This window comes from Mesoplodon mirus (genome assembly GCF_964341445.2).
Source record: "Mesoplodon mirus genome assembly, chromosome: 15".
Classification (NCBI taxonomy): Eukaryota; Metazoa; Chordata; class Mammalia; order Artiodactyla; family Ziphiidae; genus Mesoplodon; species Mesoplodon mirus.
The window spans coordinates 31591962-31613600 of record NC_138991.1 but is presented as its reverse complement, the minus strand read 5'-3'; the positions used below and the strand labels follow the sequence as shown (position 1 = coordinate 31613600).

General features: G+C 45.8%; 1 protein-coding gene across 1 annotated transcript in view; it reads right to left on the bottom strand.

The window, feature by feature from the left end:
• The window catches only part of CDS2 (CDP-diacylglycerol synthase 2), a 59417-nt gene that overhangs the window by 15377 nt on the left and 22401 nt on the right, over window positions 1-21639 (bottom strand). Inside the window, exons 2-5 of the mRNA XM_082643404.1 lie at window positions 5117-5253; window positions 3738-3834; window positions 2884-2981; window positions 696-835 (exon numbers count right to left, since the gene is read on the bottom strand). Coding sequence (XP_082499530.1) covers window positions 696-835; window positions 2884-2981; window positions 3738-3834; window positions 5117-5253 — 472 coding nt within the window. The remainder of the gene's footprint in view (window positions 1-695; window positions 836-2883; window positions 2982-3737; window positions 3835-5116; window positions 5254-21639) is intronic.

The following is a 21639-nucleotide window of genomic DNA, read 5'->3' as shown; positions in this document are numbered from 1 at the left end:
TAGCTTTAGATTACAGAAGAGCTAACTGAGATTCAAAGAGTAAGCTCCTGGCTCCTTTGAAGTCACAGGTCTTTTTAAACCCTAATCAATAAAATTTCTAATACACTGCAATGCCCCTTTTCTTAAAATTAATTTTTATTGGAGTATAGTTGATTCACAACGTGTGTTAGTTTCTGCTGTACAGCAAAGTGAATCAGTTATACATATATATATATATATATCCACTCTTTTTAAGATGTTATTCCCATATAGCTCATTACAGAGTACTGAATAGAGTTCCCTGAGCTATACAGCAGGTTCTTGTCAGTTATCTATTTTATATATAGTAGTGTATATGTCAGTGCAATGTCCCCTTTTATATACAAGTTCCTGGGCGGTTTTTGTTTCAGTCACACTGCAGAATCTCTGCCAAGAGGGCAGTCAGGACAAGACCATGCTATGCAGTCCTCCAACAGAGGCTGGAACACAAGGACAGGTGGCACAAACTCAGCCTCCACAACCACACAAGCCCCTTGGTCTCATTTCTCTTAGTAAAGAGCTGCTACAGCTCACGTAAGGCAGAATCCTTAGCTCTGCTCCCCTAAGTGGTCAGAGTTAATGTCATCAAAACCTTACATTGACCAAGAAATGTCCCAGCTCAGCAGACATGCAAAAACAAGACATACACAACAACTGGTGAGCTGCTTGACGCATACCTGTTAGATAGAGAGTAAAGGAAATGAATCGGTGGTATTTACTGAGAATCCGCAAAGGTTCCTCTCTCTGGACCAGAGTGAAGAAGTAATCTGTCACTGTTTCGCCATAGAAGAAATAATTTACACACAGTAGAAAGTACCTGTAAAAGAATACAGGTCACTGCCAAGGGGAGCACATGTGGCCTCTCCTTTAAAGCGAGGCTGTTAGAAAGCCTCGAGGACCAGAGGTCCACCTGACCCCCAAGATCCCCGGGGGCAGCTCACACAAGGACAAGAAGACCACCATTCCCTGTTCTCTGGTGACACTGCAGGTGAGACGTTTATCTAGAAATTTGTGGCTTTCATTCACTCTCCATTTATCATAAACTTGGGACTCAAGTTTTTGCCCCTTCTGTAGCATTACCAGGCCTAACTTAACACTCAAACTGTAAGACAACCCTCTGTAAGGCAGCCTTACATCCACTCTTCCTGACACAAACCTTGCACACCTATCAAAATGGACTTCTCTGGCTTTGCCACCTGTCTGCCTGGTTCCCTTCTTTTCCCGGCCTGGAACATCCTCTTCGCTTACCCAGTTTATCACTCGTTGCTCAAATACCATTTTCTTCATAAAAACCCTGCATGACCTAACATGATATCTGCTTCCCCTGCATTTATTTCTATAGTACAAAGTATTTGCTCCTTCCACTAAGCAATTAATTATGCCTCAGACTGTCTTCCTCTCTGATGCCTGGCTTTGACACACAAACCTTTCACTAGCACTAACTCTTCATTTGTTTATAACCTCTCTCCTCTACTGGAAGGAGCTCTGAGGAGGGAGAAGACATGGCTCATATACCTTTGTGGCCTCACTGGTATTTCTCAGTATGGGAACCAGCAGCCCCACTCTAAACACTCAACAAGGATCCAGACAGAGAAGAGAGGGGAGAGCTTCTCTCTTCCATTTTTTCTTTTTTTTTTTTTTAATTGTGGAAGTTCAAGAACTTCCATACTGGGTTTGTTTTCTGTTATGGGAAAAACACTTCCTTTGTACAGTGACCAGAGTCAGGGGTCAGACATCCTGAGTATGTTAACAAAATTCATAACATTGCTTTCCAGCTATAGAAGACCCACAAGAGAGACCTACATCTTAACCCAGGTGGCAAGCACAGGCCCTGTGGAGACTGCAAGGCAGCTTGTGCTGCTGGATGATGAGGAAGCATCTCTCAGAAGGATGTGTACAGGCCAAGTGCAAGCACATCAACTCCCTTGGCCATAACCAAGTTGCCGGGGCCCAAAACACTACTCTCCGGCCTGGTAAGCAATGAAATCAATGCCCGAGACCCAGCACAGCAGGGTGAGAAGAGTCTGTATTTGCCCGAAGTCTTCTCAGGACTACACAGTACTCTGCTCACATGTCACCACCTGAGAAGAGTGTGGTCAATACAGCAGCGAGTTTCAGATCAGGAAGGGGTCTCAAACATCATCTGCACTACAGGTTTTGATCCTGTTTTTGCTTCAAGACAGCCAAGCCCGGAATTCCCTGGTGGTCCAGCGGTTAGGACTCTGCGCTCTCACTGCTGAGGGCCCAGGTTCAATCCCTGGTCAGGGAACTAAGATCTTGCATGCAGCGTGGCGTGGCCAAAAAAAAGAAAAAGCCAAGCCCCTTCCTAGGAGGAGAAAGCAGAGTTCCTCCAAGGAGCCCAGATCCCCTGCACTTAGTCTCACTCCTGCCCAATGGCACCCGAGGAGCCTCCGAGGAACTAGGGCTCCAAAACCACAGTTTGAAAAGCACTGACGAGGTCTCAACCATCTAAGGATGAGGAGGTCAAGTGCCAGAGACAGCAACGCCAGCACTGACAACTCCCAGATGACTCTTGTGGGATGCTGAGGTACTAGAGCATGACAAATGCACTGATCTAGAAGAGGGGGGCCATCGTGCGGAGTCTAAGGAATCCAAATACTGATGCAAACACGGTCACAGATGCAGCTGGTCTGGTTTCTTCTGAGGAAGAGTCCAGACTCTGGGTAACTACTCAAACGCTCCTCAAAGGCCAACCATACAGTCCGGCCTATCCAATACTTGGGTCTCAAAGGCGCTGTGAAGGTCCATGGCCATCACAGCCTCCCTCCCACCATGATTGTAAATACCTACCACAAAACACTTGTCCAAATCTGTTAAGGGTTTCTGTGGGGCTAAAGAGCTTACCAGCTGAGGGTTCTGAACCAGGGCAGGTCATAGGAGTGGTAGACATTGTAGCCAATAGTGATAATCTCATGGAAACACTTAATCTGAACACACATCACCTGCAGGACACAAAAGAATTAGAACACTTGTCAACTCCCCAATTCTTACGATCTTTGGAAACAGAAACCAACAGGTCATGGGCCTTCAAGAAAAACCACTATATTTAAGAACAATGTCGGTCCTTCAGTGATTCTGCTCTCCTCCTTTCTCTCTCACACCACCCCACAGGGTAGTGAGGCCCTTTAAGTCACACAGAGTAGATGCAATTTCTCACAATAAATATATGCTTCTGAAACTTCAATTAACTTTTTATTGTAGAACAACCCCCCACCTCGGGACTCAATATCTTCCATTCTTGACTTTGAATAGAAATACATACTTGAAAAGTCCCAACTGCTCTGCTCAGCACTCATCTGTTAGTCATTTGACCCTGTCCATGACAGTGGGAAGACTAACAGCAAAGTACTGTGGACTGGGATTTCTTAACAAAAAAGTCCTAAAACCTAGGAGGGAGACTCCAGGAAAACAAGAAACAAAACCAAGAGTCACACAGAATCATAGCCAGGGTCCCAGTTTGATCAAAGAGCTGAAGTAATAAAATCAAATTTTAAAGTGATCTTTAATTCACACACAAATGGCCCTCCAGTTGGCTGCTGGAAGGTGAGAAATCACAGCTATTCTAAGGCAGATGTGGTCTGAAGAGCCTGGACCCCAAGTGATTCCCAGAACCAACCCAACACCTGGCACTTAAAATGACCAGTCCTGTAGGGAAAAGTGAAGGCAAAACTATAAAACAGCATATAAATGGCACTTACAATCATCATTAAAACCATTGGTCCCAGGTAAATGATGATGAAGAAAAATGCAATCATGGCCAAAGTCAAGATGCCTCTCACCCACCAGTTCTTCCATCTAAGTTAGAGAGGAGGGGAAGGAGAAAACATGTCAGGAGCCCAGAAAGAACTGAGGCACAAACCCAAGGGGGATGGTTCTTGCTGGGTTGAGAGGGCCCTGAGGTCAATCCTTTCCAGGAGTATGTCCTTCACCTTGACAGAGGCAGTAGCCCAGCAGCCACATGCTGGGAGGAGCAGAGATGCCAGAGCCATCACATCATCCACACGAAACTCAGCAAGTGCTCCAAGGTCCACAGAAAAGCACACCCAGCTGGTGTCTTAACGAAGGAATCAGGCAAAAGACCCAAGGGAACAATGCCCTCTACTTCTGTATCTACCTGGACGGCTTCTACGGGCTTCTCTGAGGAAAAAACTATGAACATTTTTCCTGCAGCAGAATCCTACATTGCTCTGATCCTGCATCGCTATGGTGATAACAGTACCAAACACAGTTGTAATAATAGCTACCATATGTATGTACCTGGCACTTCTATAAGGACTTTACATGTATTAATTGATTCAACCCTCAACACTACTAGCTTTTATAACAGATGAAGAAAGGGATGCACAGTTCATACACCTGTGAAGTGTTTAAGCTGAGATTTGAATCCTGGGAGTCTGTCTGGCTCCAGAACCCATGCCCGTAAACACTGCACAATATAGCCTTTCAAAGGGACAAATGTGTGGGAGGCATGCCCAGGAACACTCTTAGATAATGTTTTGGGGTCTTATAGTTTGCCTTTTTAATCTGCCCACGCAGCTGGTGTCAGAAGGACCAGAATCTCAAGGGACCAAAATTTTAACCCTGAATTCACCCAAGTTGAGATGTTTCTCAATTCTTATAGGAAAATTCAAGGAATGTCCACAATGTATGTGTGTGAGAGAGGGAAAACTGAACTCTTAACTAGGAGCTTGGGCTCCTCAGTGTAAAGCAACCTGCCCATTAGTCACAAACCCCAAGGATCATTCATCTTCATGTGCTGTGTCAGTGACCACCCCCATGTCCACACGTTCCTCCTCCTTAGACAGCACCTCCCAGACAGCCTAGAGCACGCTTCAAGGCCAGATCCACCCAGGCGGCGCTCGTAGTCACTGTTAAGCACTAGATGACACTTAACGGAGCCCTAGGCAAAGGCAGGGGAGACTGTGGCTAATGAAAGCGGGCAGGCCTGCACCTCACACTCTAACAGATGTGGGCTCCTGCTACAAGACTGTGGGCTCTCTAAGGGCTTTGGGTCTTCCATGGCACTTGGAGACAATGCAAGCCCCCAGCAAGCACTTGCATCATTAAGCCAAGCTACCTTGAAGACAAGTTGGAAAGGGCCCTGTTGAGGACCTCTGGGGTATCGTCTACAGAGGTTGGTAGGGTGACAGCTTCCACTCGGCTCTCACTGTCCGATGCAGTCTCTCCATCTGCTTTTGCTTCTGCCTCCGACTCCTACATAGCAGAAAAACAGAAGAGGAAAAGGTCACAAGCGCTGAGTGGGATACTGGGTGTAGACATCCAAACAGACCCATCCACCTTTTTTATTTATTTATTTATTTATTTATTTATTTATTTTTTCTTTTTGCGGTATGCGGGCCTCTCACTGCTGTGGCCTCTCCCGTTGCGGAGCACAGGCTCCGGATGCGCAGGCCCAGCGGCCATGGCTCACGGGCCCAGCTGCTCCGCGGCATATGGGATCCTCCCAGACCGGGGCACGAACCCGTATCCCCTGCATCGGCAGGCGGACTCTCAACCACTGCGCCACCAGGGAGGCCCCAGACCCATCCACCTTTGAGAACCCCTCTCCATCAACACCTAAGTCACACAGGGAGCAGCCCCTGCTCTGCCATAAGCTATGGACGCTCAGAACCACCAAGACAGGCCGGGCTCTCTCAGGGAAAGCTGGGTGTTCAGGCTATTGCCCCCCACAACAGGGCTCCCCAAAGTCCATGGTGTTACTTCCAGACTTCACAACAACACCCCATAAGGAAGCCAGCCCCACTCAGTGTGGAAGCCCTATGGGACCACTAACTCGAGTCTCTGCTTCACCAGGACTGGTGTGCACCACTGCCTTCTCCCTGCCACCAGGCCTGGGCATCAGCAGACACTTCGATGTCACTCACAGAGTTGCCACCAGGCCCCAGCCACATAAGGAAATGCTCGCAGGAATTCACCCTGCTCCCCAGCCTGTGTGAAGGGACCAGAGCCATGCCAGCAACAGGTTCTCCATCCAGAGTACCATGGAGCAGGCTGCTCTGCATCCTAGGGACCATCCTTCTACTCAGAGCTTTTATTTCTTAGGAGAATTTAGAATAGCTGCTGTGAGAAGAGGTGCAGGAGAAATCAAATCACTTGGAATCAGAGTAACAATACTACACAGAATTTGAATAGCCCTTCACAGTTTTGAGAGCATCTCCCACACCTGTGAACATCTGAGCAGCTCTGGGAGGAAGGGAAGGAAGACAGAAAGATTCCTGTTTACAAATGAAGAAACAGGGGCTCTGAGAAATTCGATGGCTGGCCCCAAATCTCCTACTAACCAGGTCTCTGACTTCAGTGTGTTCATCCCACTAGATTTCCTTTTATTTAAGCATCTCGGAATCCATTTTATTCTTCAGTAAGAGATTCAGAATAAAGTAAACTGAAAATGGCAAAAGGAGGTTTCACCAAAGTGTCAAAGATTTCATTACATACATGTGCAAACAAAAAAACAGTTATATCTTTCTTCAAATTGGACAATTTGAATTTCCCTGATGACTAAGAAATATATGAAACTGAGGATCCTTTCACATGTTTCTTGGCCATTTGGATATCGTCTTCTGTGAAGTGTCTGTCAAGTCATTGGCCAGTTTTCTACTGAGTTTTCTTGCTTTCCTTTCTATTGATTTGTAGGAGTTTTTTTTTTTAAATATGTTCCAGATTTAAGAACTTTGTGTCACTAACCTGTTCCTCCAGGCTTCTCTAACCCCCACGCCCCACCTCAGTCCTTCCCTTTCCTACAATCAGACCTTCTCCCTCCGGCTCAGCACTGGCCACAACGGGGACTTGGTAGGAGATTTTATAATTGTCTTCTGCCCCAACTGACCATAAGGTCCCTAAAGACAAAGATTATAACACCTTTTTCTCAGGATATCTTCATGCCTGGCACACAGATACTTACATAAAATACTTACAAATATATGGAAGGATGGTGGGAGGAAGAGAGGAATTAATTCCAGGTGTGGTAAAGCTGCTCCTGCTCTCATAGAGACAGCTGTTTCTAAATTAACTTACAACTGGGACAACACCACAAAACAGAGGCTTTAACTACTGCAGAACTGCCGATACAGGGACAGCAGGCTTTGGTAAAGAACTTACGGAGGCACTTTGCTGTACAGCAGAAATTAACACAACATTGTAAATCAACTATACTTCAATTAAAAAAAAGAAAGAACTTATGGAGGTGGCCTCATCCGTAGGATCTGAGGGGAAAGGCCACAACTTCCGATGATGGGGTCAGTGCTCCTTCCTCCGCCACGCTTAGCCAGTGGCTCTGGACGAGTCACCCAAGTGTTGTACTCTGCTTCCTCACCTAATAAAAGGAGCCCAGAAAGGACCCTCCTTATCTGGTAGCGGTTCCCTAGAAAGATTTAACCAAACCCCCACCCAGAGCTATGTCCTATTCCACTGCCCCACAAGGTTCTGAAATGCATGGATAATGTGGGATTATCCCTCTCTGATGAGACTGCGTGAAGACTGAGGCATTTGGAACAGCTTTCCATTCTTCACGTTAACATTATCATCCCCTCCCCATCAGCTACCATCAGGAATATGAGGTAACGATGCTGTGGGATTATCTAGATCTGACCCCTCAACCAAGGGGTTTCAAAATGCAAGTACCAGAGCCCCACCAAGGCTTCCCACAGATGTTCTCCAGGAGTATCTAGAAGCCACAGGGACTGAGGTGAGCACAGCAGGCCAGAGGACACAGGCACGCGTGCATGCACACACACAAGCCCTAGCACAGTTTATTTTTAACTTATCCATCCTGTTGTCAAGGAAACTCACAAAGGCTGCTGGTTCCCCAGGCTAGGAAGGGCAGGAAGGAACCCAGGCAGAGCCCCTGCAGGGGAGGGGCAGGGAGCTCCGGCTCGGTACTAAGTCTCTGGACTTTGCAGGCCCTTTTACGAACGTTAGCCCGGATATCGCCATATCCGACTCCTCTCCTTCCTTGCTAGGAAGAAGTGCAGTGAAGAGAGGTATCCTGAAGCAGAAAGTAGTAAAAGAACAGAGAGAAATGTTACAAAGACGCTGTGACTGTTGTTACTGTCAAGACATCAGGGGGCCTGGGATGAACAACTAAGAAATGAAGTAAATGCCCTAAAGAAACAAGCCTGAAGGAGATTAACTTTCCAGGTGTCACCTGCCTGTAAGCAAGTAACTCACTCCAGTGTCCTGAATAAGCATCCTCAGAGCCCTTACCTGGAGGTCTCCTCAGAGCAGGAGACAAACACCTACACAGACAGCCACTCTCCCACAAGCTGAAACAGAGCCAAAAAAGGCAGAAGGGCAAATTCCTGTGCGGGAGGAAAGAGCACAGCCTGGGAAGACATGGATCGGGGCGGGGCAAGTCGGCCAGCTCTCCTCCAGGTGGAGATGTCGAGAAAGCAGGGCAAGGAACAGAAACCTTGGAGAACCTGGAATCCTGCGGTGTTCTGGCTCCTCCCCATGCACGGGCAGGGCCTTCCCCTTGGGCTGCTCATGCCCGAGTGAGGAGGCGAATGCTGGCAGCAGCTTCCATAGTGGGCCCAGAAGGAGGCAGAAACCTGGAGCCCAAGTTTTCACCCAGGAGAAAGTGGCACACACAGGACCAAGAGTCAGAGACATCAAGCGCTTCACTGGTTTGCTCCTCCAGGGGATGGTGAGACAGGCAGACGCCACGGAAGACTTTCTGCAGGAGGCGGCGGCGGCAGCCAGTCAAATCCCAGCCCTGGTGCTCATGACACTCAGCACAGGCCTCCAGTCTCTGGTCTTACCACTGGGGAAAGGACCCCCCACACACACACTCAGACGGTTGTTGGGATGATCAAATGCAACATCAGTGAAAGTCTATTAAAACTATAAAGGGACTGAACAGCAACAGGCACCTGCTGCACCTACACCCACACCCACTCCTCGGTAGGCTGACCACGACACACAGGACGGGAGCCCAAGAACCCTAAACACCTACCCCAGGCAACCTGGGCACCCTTCTCAAGGAGGGTAGAGTGGTGAAAGAATGGTGGTTATCAGGCTTTGCTGGGGCCCTGGGCTAATCAATTCTGTGAGCTCAGCATCTGCCTGCCTTGCTTCCTCTTTGCTGTTTTCCATTCATCCAACAGGCGGCCCCAACTCAAAAATGATCCACTTCTCAAAGCTCCCATGAAAGGTGGAGGTCTGAGACACAGGCAGCAGTACACGGCAGTGCTCCCTGACGTGGGATGTGTATAGCACAGTCCACTGAGGTGTGGGAGGAAATATTAGGACTTATTTCTATTTAGCTCATGCAGCTTTCCTTTCCTGTGCATGCTTTATAAGGGCTCTATCAGCACAGGTATATAACTGAGTGAGTCTGTGCAAGCTGGGGCACATGGTAAAAGCATCACATACATGTTGGACATGGTGGTGTGTCAGTGACTGTGGTCTCCTTGATTCCCACTGCACTGAACAGTGCCTGGAACGTAGCAGGCACCCGAAGATTTGTTGGACTAATGAGCTAATTAATTCTACTTAAGCTACCATGGACCACAGTGTCTGTTTGCACTGAGCATATGACAGAACCCACTTGGATTTCCAGCTCGTGTGGCCCTTGCAACAGGGCCAGACTAGTGCCCACTCTCATCCCCTCTCCCTGCTGACTGGTGGGTCTGAGGACTCAGCTCAGTAGCTCTGGGGCCAGAACACAGTGGCGAGGAAAGGCTGCCTTGCTGCTTCAAGCTGTCTCAGCATGGCTCCCAGGCATCCCCTCCTCCTACCTTTCTTTCTTTTCAACCCAAGGGCCCAGATCAGAGGCTGAGTAGGGCAGACCCTGTTTCTCAGATTCTCTCTCAGTCACCGCCCATCCTCCCACAGTCCAGCAGCCATTTCTCAAGGGGATTGTGGTGCTGGTGTAAACAGGAAACAAGAGCATTGCTTTAAAAGGAAAAAAGCTCTCTCTGAGGCCTCCTTCCTTCTGGTTCACTAAGACTCTATAAGGAAAGGCAGAAGCACTTCAGGTGAGGGACACATGGAGAGTCTTGGGTACCAAGGGCTCAGGTTAAGACCTATCAACATTCTTAGAGAAACTCATGCATGAAAGGCTTCCCCTACCGGCCTGCCAGGGTCCCTCAACCTCCTACAGCTGCCCAGACACCAATGAACTAGGGCTCAGAACAGCACAGAAGGCTTCCTTCAACACAAGCAAGAGAAGGCAGCGAGGGAGGGCCAGAAGGAGCAGTAATGGTGGGGAGAGGGGAGGTCCCTGTGGTCAAGGTCTGGCTTCCTGGCCTGAGAAGGGACCTGGCTTGGTCCGGAACAGCATCCGCAGGACTCATTTTCACTGTTATAATCTACTCAGAAAACCCTAGAGAGAACCCAAGCAGTTTAGAGAATACTAAGCTGCATTAAAACTCATAAATTTCATTTACTGAGTGACTTCACAACTTACACAAACTATTTTTTGTACTGCTGTAGATGCAAATTACAAACCTTGTCCTGGAGGAAAATCATTCAAGCTGAGCCTAACCTTTCCACTAAGTATCATGCCTGCCATCTTCTTAAACAAGCCCTGTGGCCAGTTGCCAGGAAAATCGACCCCCCCAACTTGTAAGGAAAGAAATTACCAGAGACAGGTTTATCCTTAATATGAGTGTAAGGGACCTATGTGTCCTTCTTACTGAAAAAGCCAAGTAGGCTTTCATCTGAGTTCCTACTGGGGGAAAAAAAGTGTGTGTGTGTGTGTGTGCGCGCGCGCCTGTGTGTGTGCGTGTTTAGTGTTTGGAACAGCAAAGAAAATATTTCTAGCTTTTTCTAATGCTAACCTCATTTGACAAGTTCAATTGTCTGAACAAAGGATCAAAGGGGAAGAGCCTGGCTCTGAAAGTTTAGAATCATCCCTGGCACGGCCATATCCTGCCTTCAAAAGCCTCATATCAGTAATGTGATCCACAAAAAATGCATTCAGAACTACTCCAGATGGACTGCTTCCTTAAAGTACCTCCACACCAAAGAGCTCTCCAGAGGACACGGAAAGACACACGTGCGGGAGGTTCAGCTTTTTGAAACCTAACTGGCTCTGAACCGTTTCACCCACAGACAATACTATTTACAATGAGCCACAGGGGTCTTTGTAGAGAACACACCACTGCCAGTCTTGGGCCCAGATAGGGCTCCTGTGGGAGGACAACTGTTCCCAGGACACCAGCACTGGGAGCCTCCCACGTGCTGCCATCCCCTTTCCTCCCCCTCCTCGGAGACCTTGCTCCACTGATCTCCCCTCCCTCCCCTCTGTCCTCCCACCTCCCCCTCACCCCTGGCCCTCATTTACACCATTCAAACAGGCTCATCCAAGGAAAGCACCCTCTTCCCCACTTCACAGATGAACCTTTGGGAAGAGCTTTGAACACCCCATCCCCCTCCCTTGACTGACCTTCACCCTTGACTGGCTTTCATTCCTCCCTCAACTGACCTTCATTCCTCAAGCCACACCAAGCCACCTTCATCCCCGGGCATTCCCAGTCCTCCACCACTGGCACAGCCTTGCAGGAGCTTTTGATGCTATTATCGAGAAACACTCTTCCTTTGGCTTCCAAGCAGCACATCCTCCTGGTTTCCCACCTGCCTCTCTAGCCAGGCCTTCTTTAGCCAGCTCCTCCTTGGCAGCTTCCTCTTCTTCAGCCTGTCCCTTAATTGAGGGACTCCACGAGGTTCTGTGCTGGGCACTCCTCCTGTTCTACTGCCCACTCTCCCTGAGTAATCTCATTCACTCTGATGCCTCTAACTGCCTCTTCTTGAGCTTCAGACCCACACATCCAAACATACTGGATGTCCCCACCTTGGATGTCCCAAAGACACCTAAAATTTTCTGTGTGTTCGAAACCAAATTCATTCCCTTTCCCCTGAACTGGCAAGTGAGAAAGGTGGCCATCACCCTGGGTGCTTCCTGCCTTGGCTCCTACCAACGGGTCTGGGATCACTACCTCCAAAGCAGCTTTTAGCTCCATCTATTCATTCCCCTTGCCTGTAAACCCCCCTTAACTCAAGCCAACATTGTTCCCCCTGGATAACTGTGACAGCCCAACCAGCCACCTCATCTCCGGCCTTAGTCTATTCCTACCTCCACTCTACTCTTCACACTGCACCAAGAAGGACCTTCCAGAAAGAAAATCTGACCACGTCAACTCCCTGTGCAATACTCCTCCTGGAGCTCTCTGGGCTAAACTGAGGTGATTTTTCCACCTCTAGCAGTCTAAAGGATAGACTAAACTACAGGACAGATCTAAACTTTTTTTTAATGGTCTACAAGCCCCTTTGGGATCATGGTCTTGTATACCCTTCCAGCCTCGTCTCGCTCAGCCATTCTGCACTACAGTCAGTTCCTAGAACAGGCTGTACTTTCTTACCTTAGGCCTTTTGCTCATTCTGTTCCTACCTAGAACAGTCTCTGTTCAGTCTCTTCAGAAACTCATCTCTCTTCTGGCCAATTATAATTTACTTCAGATCTCAGCTAAGAGATCCCTTTCTCTCCAAACCTTCTGCCATGTGTCCCAGTGGCCCCCATCCTCCCTCAAGAATGCACCCCACACTGTATGGTCTCCTCCTGTAGACCACAACCTGGGTGGGGGCAACGGGGAAATGTTGACTTCCTCACCACAGTACCCCCTGCATCTGGCATGGTGCCTACAGAGAAGACAGTAAGTTTCACCACATCTGCCTAAGCAGCCACAGCCAATCATTCGGAGAGGGCCCAGGGTTTACTAGATTGGCAGATAGCCGAGCAACATACAGCAATTCAACATTTTCCACGCTCTTAAAAGCACTATATGAGGCATTACAGGGTTGCAACCCATTGTCCCACTGTTCATATCCTCTTCTTTCTTAGAAGAGAAGCCCTGATTTTTAACCGAGCTTAGAACCAAGACTGCATTTTCCAGTTCTGGTCAATGAGATGTTAGCAGAAGCGCTGTGTGCAATTCTACCATTTTTCCTTCATGCTGACTGGAATGTGGAAAGGCTAGTTGGAGCTCCGGCAACCATCTTGGCCCATGATGTGAAAGCCACCTATTACCAATGACTAAGCAACAAGATAAAAGGAGGAGACCATCAAGGACAACTGTGTAGCACGACAAAAGTGGTATGGGTCCTGGATTGCTTATTACATGAGAAAGAAGGGCACTTCTATCTTGGTAAGCTAGTGATGTTCTGGGTTTTCTGTCATTTGTGGCCAAATACATAAGTGATAGAGGGGACTCAAAGAAGCACAGGATTTGTGATAGAGGTATGTCTGAGAAGGAGTTCAGAAAAGGAAGATGCAGCCTGCTTAAATATAAGGTTTTCTAATTCAGACACTGCTGGATTAGGTCCCAACCTCCTCAAAACTGGTCTCTCATACATTAAACCAAGAGTTTGGATGACATAGGATAATTTCTGTTTGTTCTTTCTCCCAACACTCTCCTACCTCCCCCCATTAAAGCCTCCCTCTGGAGTAAATGTATTGGTTTACTAAAAGAACAAGCATACAACTCTAACCTAGTACCAATCATCATCAAAAGACATTGCTTAATTCAGGATAGAGACCACCAGCGCTGGAAAAATCACCTCTGTCTCCTGGGAGGCTCTGCCCACAGTTCTGTTCTAATGATACCACATGTTTTCCACTGTCCTCCAGAGTCAAAGCAAGACACCAAAAATTAGAAGCCCTGCTGGAGTCCAATAGGTCCTCTTATCATCAGTTACCTAGTCAGGCATCTCTATTAGTATTTAAGAAAAAATGAGTCCATCCTGGGGGAGAAAGTAATTTTTTTAAAGTTTCTTCTTTATTAGAATAAGGCTCTTACAAAGAAGAAAGTTTATCAAATATTACCAAAAGATCTAATACGATGGGAAAGAAAAATATATTTGCGATCTCAAAATTGGGCTCAAGTGTACTCCCTAGACCTCAGCCAGAAAATGAAACCAGGACCAGCTGCTGGATTCCACATCTGATGAACCCCTAAACTATAAACCGACATCCAGTACCCCCCCTCAGTGTCATGCATCTCCAACAGTTCTTACTACAAAGATTACTAAACAAGGTAAGTGGACATGAGAGCTAATGTCCCCAGTATCTCATGCCTCAAGCTCCCCTGCCCCTGTGGGTGGGCAAGCACCCTGAGCTGTTTACAGTATTGGAATAGTATAGTGTCACTTTTTTTTTAGTGTCACTTCCTGATTCATAGCCAACAGTCATAGAAATAAGTGCCAATCAAATATACTGAGGAACAAGAAATTAACAGTGTTCTCATCCCCAAATTTCCATATTAGTTGTAGAAGAAATTACGAGAGCAACAATGCAAAATAGCTTTTGATAAACCACTAAGATCCCTGGGAAAAGATGAAATAGGAAAATGAGAAAGCCTTTTAAGAAATATAATACTCCTAATGATCAAAGATGGGACAATTTGAGCATTAAAATAAATAACAAAGCAAAAGTGACTTAAACACAAAAATATGAAAATCTGAGTTCATAATGGTAACTGTGCAAAGCCACAGAGACCACCTTTGAAGGTTGCCGGGACACCAGATCATCTTTTGAAAACCGATCATTAAAAGGAAAAAAAGTGTGTTTATCGCACCCCTTCTGTACAATGGGTACAAAGAAATTGATTAAACTGTTCTCTTTTGTCTTTGAAAAGTTCCTTTAATACAAAGGTTAAAAAAAAGAGTGCCTGGTCAGCTCAACTGCATATGACTTTCAGATATCCAGTACCTCAGCAGAGAAAAACCAATGTGCCCTCAAGTGTGATGTCCCAGGCTCTGGGGACTAAAATGAGTCTAAAATTTCTAACACATGAAGTAAATAAAACAACCTCAGAGATGCCAAATCGAATGGACATTCCAGTCTTCATCCTATGCAGGTCTTCTTCACCTCTTGTCAATATTAGATCTAGCTGACCACTTCAATATTCTTCTCTCAGCTTCCACGATACATACTTTCCAGGTTCTCATTCTACCTGACTGGCTGCTCTCAGTCTCCTGTGCTATTTTCCCTCTACCTGTCCTCTAAATGTTGATCTGGCCCTGGGCTCAATTCTGGACCCACTACACTCTCTCCCTTAAGTATTACCATCCAGCCCCTTGCCTTTAATTACCAATACCACGCCAACAACTCTGATGATTGTATCACCAACCCCAACCTCTCCTCCAGCGCCAGACCCAACTGCTATATTTCCAACTACTTACTGACATCTCCACTAGAAAGTTCTCACAGGCATCTCAAACATATCTGAACAGAACTGCTGACATTACCCACGAAACTGTTGATACTCAAGTGCCTAGCTAGCCAGTTGATGGCACCACAATCTATATCCTGCCTAAGCCAGAAACCCGGGAGTCATGCTTAATTCCTCTTCTCCTCATCTTTCCCCAGGTACTGGACACTGCAGCTGACTCCCTCCTAAAATCCATTCTACTCCCCTTGCATGGTGTGTAGTAGCCTGTGCAAAATAATCATTTTAATCCCATGCTCTTTTCCACAGCGACAGGTTCATGAACAGGCATTTAACCCCAGCATAACCCAATGGGGAACATGACTGTTGTGGAGTAGGGACTTGGCCTAAGGTAGTATGATCAAATTAGAACTCTAGAATCAGTTAGATGACTGTGGGGAGAGACACTTGAGCTCTCTTTCCCCCACCAGCCTGAGGAAAAGGGGAACAGGTGGAGAGGCAGAGCCCCAGGTGCTACCGGCACTAGCCTGTATCTTCATGGGAGTCTTCAGATGATGCCAACACCTGAAAGCCACAGTGGAGTGAGGACCAAGAATGGCTTAAGCCAATGAATTGCATGATCTGCATGATCTATTATCTGCATCTGAAAAACAATTCAAGTTCTGTTGATTCTACAGCCAAAATATATATTGAACATATCCTTTCTATCTCCTCGGTCACTAGGTTCATCCCAGTCCCCATTATTTCTCACCTGCAACAGTCTCCTAATTGCTCCTTCCACCCTCCACTCTCCTCACAAATAGCCAATGATCGTCCTAAAATACCTACCAGTGCATGCGTCTCCCCCATTTAAAACCCCTTTAATGACCTCTCACTACCTTAGCTTAACTTACCAGATCCCAACCTACCTCTCCGAGCCCTTCCCTGCACCAGTGATCGCCAGGGAGGATGGACCCACAGCCACAGTAGCCTTTCTGCTGTCTCTCAATACACTGAACTAACTCCTGACTCAGAGCCTTCACCCTGACTCTGGAATGTTCTCACTGCTCAATCAGCAACCTCACTCAGTCTCCATTCAGATAGTCCCTCCTCAAAGAGGGCTTTTCTGACCATCCTACTTAACAAAAGAATGGCTCAACTCCACCTCCATCATTCACTATCTCCTTAGAATGCTTTCTTTTCTTTATAGCACTTACCAGTGCCTGAAATTTATTATCAATAAATTGGAAGGCACTAGGGAATGCATACCACTTCAACCCTTATCTGGTCTTGATAAAGATTTTTCTTAAAGTAATACATATTCCTTAAAGATAACTGGGATATGCATCTTTAGAACCTCCAAATTATCCAAAATAATTAACGTTCTGATGTATTTCATGCTAGTCTTTTTCTACGTATACATGTTTTTGGGGGGATAATAGCTGTAATCACACTGCACACCCAAGTCCTGTTTTGCTTCCTAGTCACCTCTGTCATCAATGACTTAGGTGAAACCACTGATGGCAGACTGATAAAACATGCAGGCGACACAAAGCTCAGAAAGATAAACAAACACTTAAAAATATCAATGTGCTAGAAAGACAGGCCAATTATACAAATATAAAATTAGACAGCAATTAACAGAAGACTTCAACCACCAGTTCAGAAGCACGAATTGAGGGAGATATAGCTTAACAGTAACATATACACCCGAAGACTTAAGGACTTTGGTTTGCAATTAGTTTGAATAACAAAAACAAACAAAGGGCTTCCCTGGTGGCGCAGTGGTTGAGAGTCCGCCTGCCAATGCAGGGGACACAGGTTCGTCCCCCAGTCCAGGAGGATCCCACATGCCGCGGAGCAGCTGGGCCCGTGAGCCATGGCCGCTGAGCCTGCGTGTCCAGAGCTTATGCTCCGCAACAGGAGAGGCCACAGCAGTGAGAGGCCCATGTACCACAAAAAAAAAAAGAAAAAGAAAAAAAAAAACTGATCCAATAGGTTCAAAACAAGACAACAGGCCCAAAATGGAGTCACTTATGTTAAGTTCCCATCACCAAACCGAGACTTAATCTACAGCTTTGGCTCTCCTAGAAATGGAATCTTAAACCAGTCAGTCAGGAGTTACCTAATCAGCACTATTTTGGGTAATGTGCCTGATAGATCCCTGCCATCTCCTAAAGAAAAGTAACTTTGCAGTAACTAATCTACTTTTTTGCCTAGTGTTAAGTCCCTTGTTCCCACTCTCTCCTGCCTATAAAAGTCTTTCATTCTGTACTGCTCTGGGAGCTCATTTCTGTTTGCTACACTGGATGCTGCCTGATTCATGATCATTGAATAAAGCCAATAATATCTTCAAATTTTACTCAGTTGAATTAAAAAAAAAAAAAAAACCTTAGGTTGTATTAACACAGGTATGGTCCTGCTCTACTTAGTGTTGGTCAGACCTTACCTAGGGGCAAATATGTCCAGTACAGAGGTTAAACAGTAAGGAGATACAAAAGGAACAAGACTGTAATAGAAATAGATGAAGAAACCAGAGAGGCTGAGCCTGGGGACCACTGAGAAATGAACATGGCATCACTGCATTGATAAAAAAGCAGAAACAGGTTTTATGTCCCTAACCAAGGAAAATTACTAGGTAAATTATGGTAAACCAACTTTCTGTGCAGCTATTAACAATACAACTATAAACACCATGCAGCAACACGAAAAAGGCAGAATGCAAAATTATGTCTATATGGTGTTTTAACTACATAAAGCTTGAAAACAGTTGACATATGCATCAGTTATCAATCTATTGCCTCTCGGACTGGATCTTTGGTGATACTGCTGGGCTTGGATCAATCCTGGTATACTGCGCATGTAATGTTTTAATACGCAGCTTTGGTTCTCCCTTTTGTGATAACAGTTCTTTAACTTTGTTTTGGGGTAATCCTCTCTCCACCCCCACCCAGTGTAAGCAGGTAACTTATAACTAATTAGAGCACTGTGCTCCCTAGACCACAACCACTGGGTCAGAGGCAAACACATGACCCAATCATAGCAATTCCTTGTACTTCTTCTGGAGCCCCGAAGAAGGCATAACCTTGTCAATGGTACCTTCCACCTGCTGGAAAATCCTGTAACCATGTGAAACCTAGAAATGAAGCCAACGTGAAGGAGAGCCAAGAGATGGAGGGAGACCGGGGCTTGATGACATTGAGGCACTAGATTAAACTAGGCCTGAAGCCAGAGCCTCCTTGGTCTTTAAATTACATGAGCTAATAGAGCCCTTTTCCCCTTTTAATCAAGTTTGAGAAGCTTCTTGCATTTATAACTGAAACAGTCTTATTTTCTTCCTCTCCTCACACTTCTGTTCTTCTTCCCCACACTTCCTAAATGCCAGTGTTCCCCAAGCTTGTGTTTCTGTAGTGCAGTGTACTGCACCCTTAGTACCATCAGTCTCTCTTCTATGGACCTACCTTCCGTAACACTAGATATATCCTCTCTCCCAAGCTACAGCACTACATTTCAACCCGTCAACAAGACACCTCTATGTCCAACCAGCACCTCAAAACTCAACAGGTCCAAAATGAACCACCTCCTTTACCACCCACACTAGCTCTGCCTCCTGTTTCTATCAGAACCTAATCTACCTGAGATGTGCTCCATAGGGAACAGTGACCTCATCACCACCTCCAAATCCCCCTCCCTACACCTCATCTGTCCTCAAACTGTGTGATCCTAACACTCCGGGGTTTCTCTTTATTCCCACTCTCACCCCTAGTATGCTTGCTAAAGTTTGCATGTCAACCCTTCTCTACTACACTGGCCTCCCAATTGATTTCTCCACTAATTCCTCCCTTCTCTAACTTATTCCCCACACACTCCCAAATTAATCTTCACAAAGCACAGCTCTGGTTACGCCCCTCCTCCACTCATTTTTGCCTAGTGAATTAATGACAAATGGTCTCTCACCTCAGGTCCTCCAAGATCCGTCCACTACACCCAGCACGAACCACATGCTCCAACCAAGCACAGCTACTCATTGGCCCTGATAACCTCCCACCCTGCTCTCTTCTCCAGCTTTGTTCCCAGCCTTTTTTCCTCCTTGCTCATCCTTCAGGTCCCATCTTAGGAGCACTAAGACTCCTCAAAGAACATCTTCCCTGATTTCCACCTACAGTAAACAGGAGAAAAAAAAAAAAAAACCCTCCCCAAAATAAACTGACTTCCTAGAAATCTGTGAATATTACATTACATGGGCAAAAAAGTAAATATTACCTTATATGGCAAAAGGTGTGTTAATTAAGTTAAGGATCTTGAACAGAGGTGTTTATCCTGATTATCCAGTTGGGCCCTAAATGGAATCATATGTATCCTTAAAAGAGAGAGGCAGAGGGAGATCTGATGCAGAAACAAAGGAGAAGACAACGTGAAGAAAGACCAGAAGAGAGAGAGAGAGAGAGAGAGAGAGAGAGAGAGAGAGAGAGAGAGAGAGAGAGAGAGAGAGAGAGAGATGTGGCCACAAGCCAAGGGATGCCAAGATGTCACCAGAAGCTGGAACGGGGCCTGGCATGGATTCGCCCCTAGAGCCTCTGAAAGGAGTATGGTCCTGCCAACACTTTAATTTCAGGCTTCCAGCCTCCAAAAATTGTGAGAGAATAATTTCCTGTTGTTTTAAGCCACCGGGTTTGTGGCAATTTGTTAGAACAGCTCCAGGAAACTAATACCCCACCCTGCTCACCAGTTTCCTCTTCCAATAAAGTTCCCACAGCATATTATGTGTCCTTCCTCCCACTAATTTTTGCACTTTGTAGTCATGTTCAGAGGGCATAATCTTAACATAATCTAATTTAGATTTCAAGCTCCTCCAAAGTAAGGACTGCCCTATTCATCTTTTTCTACCTTGAGTGCTCCTTGCCTAGAAGTTGGTAAAAGCTCAATGAGTGTTTTTTTAAACTCACTGAATTTTAATCAAATTCATCAACCTTTATCTACAAAACCTAGAATAATGGCTGCCACCATTTGGGTAGGAAAGACAACTTTAGAGCTACAGTTACACAATTACAAATAATGACTAAAAGGACTAAATTTTCAGCCCTTCCCAAAGATTAGAATTATTTGGGGAGGGACACCCATAAAACCCAGGTGATAATGAGCTGTATTTCTGGACAGAAACTAATGTGTTGTCAGGAATAAAGCTTAAGTTGGCAGAGTGAAACCTTTTAAGCCCCAAATGGTTCAATGCTGCAAGAACGTATAGGTACACTCATTTCCCTTGAATAATGGGAAATACTCCAGGCAGAATCAGAACACATCTGTCCTTTAGGCCAACTGGACTGAATGCTGGAAGGTCCCTTCCAATGCTCACACTTTGAAATGCTACCTTCATATTAAGAAACACCTGCTTTATTCTTCTTTGTAAGATCATTACTACCTGAAAGTATTACACATATTTCTGTCTCCTCCACTAGAACATAAGCTCCATGTGGAAGAGACTTTTATTTACTGCTATATCCCCATGGCCTACGACACTGCCTGGTACATAGAAGGTCCTCAATAAATGTCTCTGTACAAAGGGAGGAAGGGAAGAAAGAAGACAGCTTAAGGAATGACTAAGAAGTTATCCACTTCTGAGACTGTAGGTTAAAATGGCAGGCATAAATATCACACCACAATAGCCAACCGCTTTGCACAAAATGTCCCCATCTCATGCCTGCAGGTTCTATGTGGAAGGAATGTGAAAGTCTTAAGAATGTCATAAGGATGAGCCATTAAACAGGAGAACAGAGGTGGGTAGCAGAACTGAGAAGACAATCTCAAGCAGCTGCTGACTGCCTTCCCCTCCATGCATTCGTGCAAAAAAGAAATACCTGCCTCCTGCAGCTTGGGCTTCCAGAAGCTGAGCTCTCCACCAAGCTAGTTTCTGCTCCAAGCACAGACAGACAGATGCATCAACCAAAAAAGAAATTGCTCGTCACCTTAATAACATAGGCAACAGTGACTGGTGGCCACTCATTCTTCACACTGAACAGGCAGGCTGTCACCTCTACCCAACTCCATCTCAGCTGAGGGTTGAAGGTTTGATGAACAGAATAAACTCTAACATCTCTGTTATCTAGTATTAAGGAAAAACCTGCTAATCCATAGTGAAATTTCTAGGTAACCAAAACGTACCTGCTTCATCAATAAAAAATGGTTTTCTTTTAAAGCTATTTAAAAGCAAATCTTCTACCCAAAAATGATTATGCACCTCTGCAACAAGGATGTTTAACCTATTATTCTACGTTTCCTTTGTTAAAAAATAAAATTCAACAAAGTATATTTTAAAGATCTTTTTGGTTGTATTCAATCATGATCAGGCAGCATCCAACCCAGCAGAAAAAAATAAGCTCCCAGGAGCTGCACAAAATGAAAGGCTTTTATAGGAAGAAGGGAGTGGGAACAAGGAAAC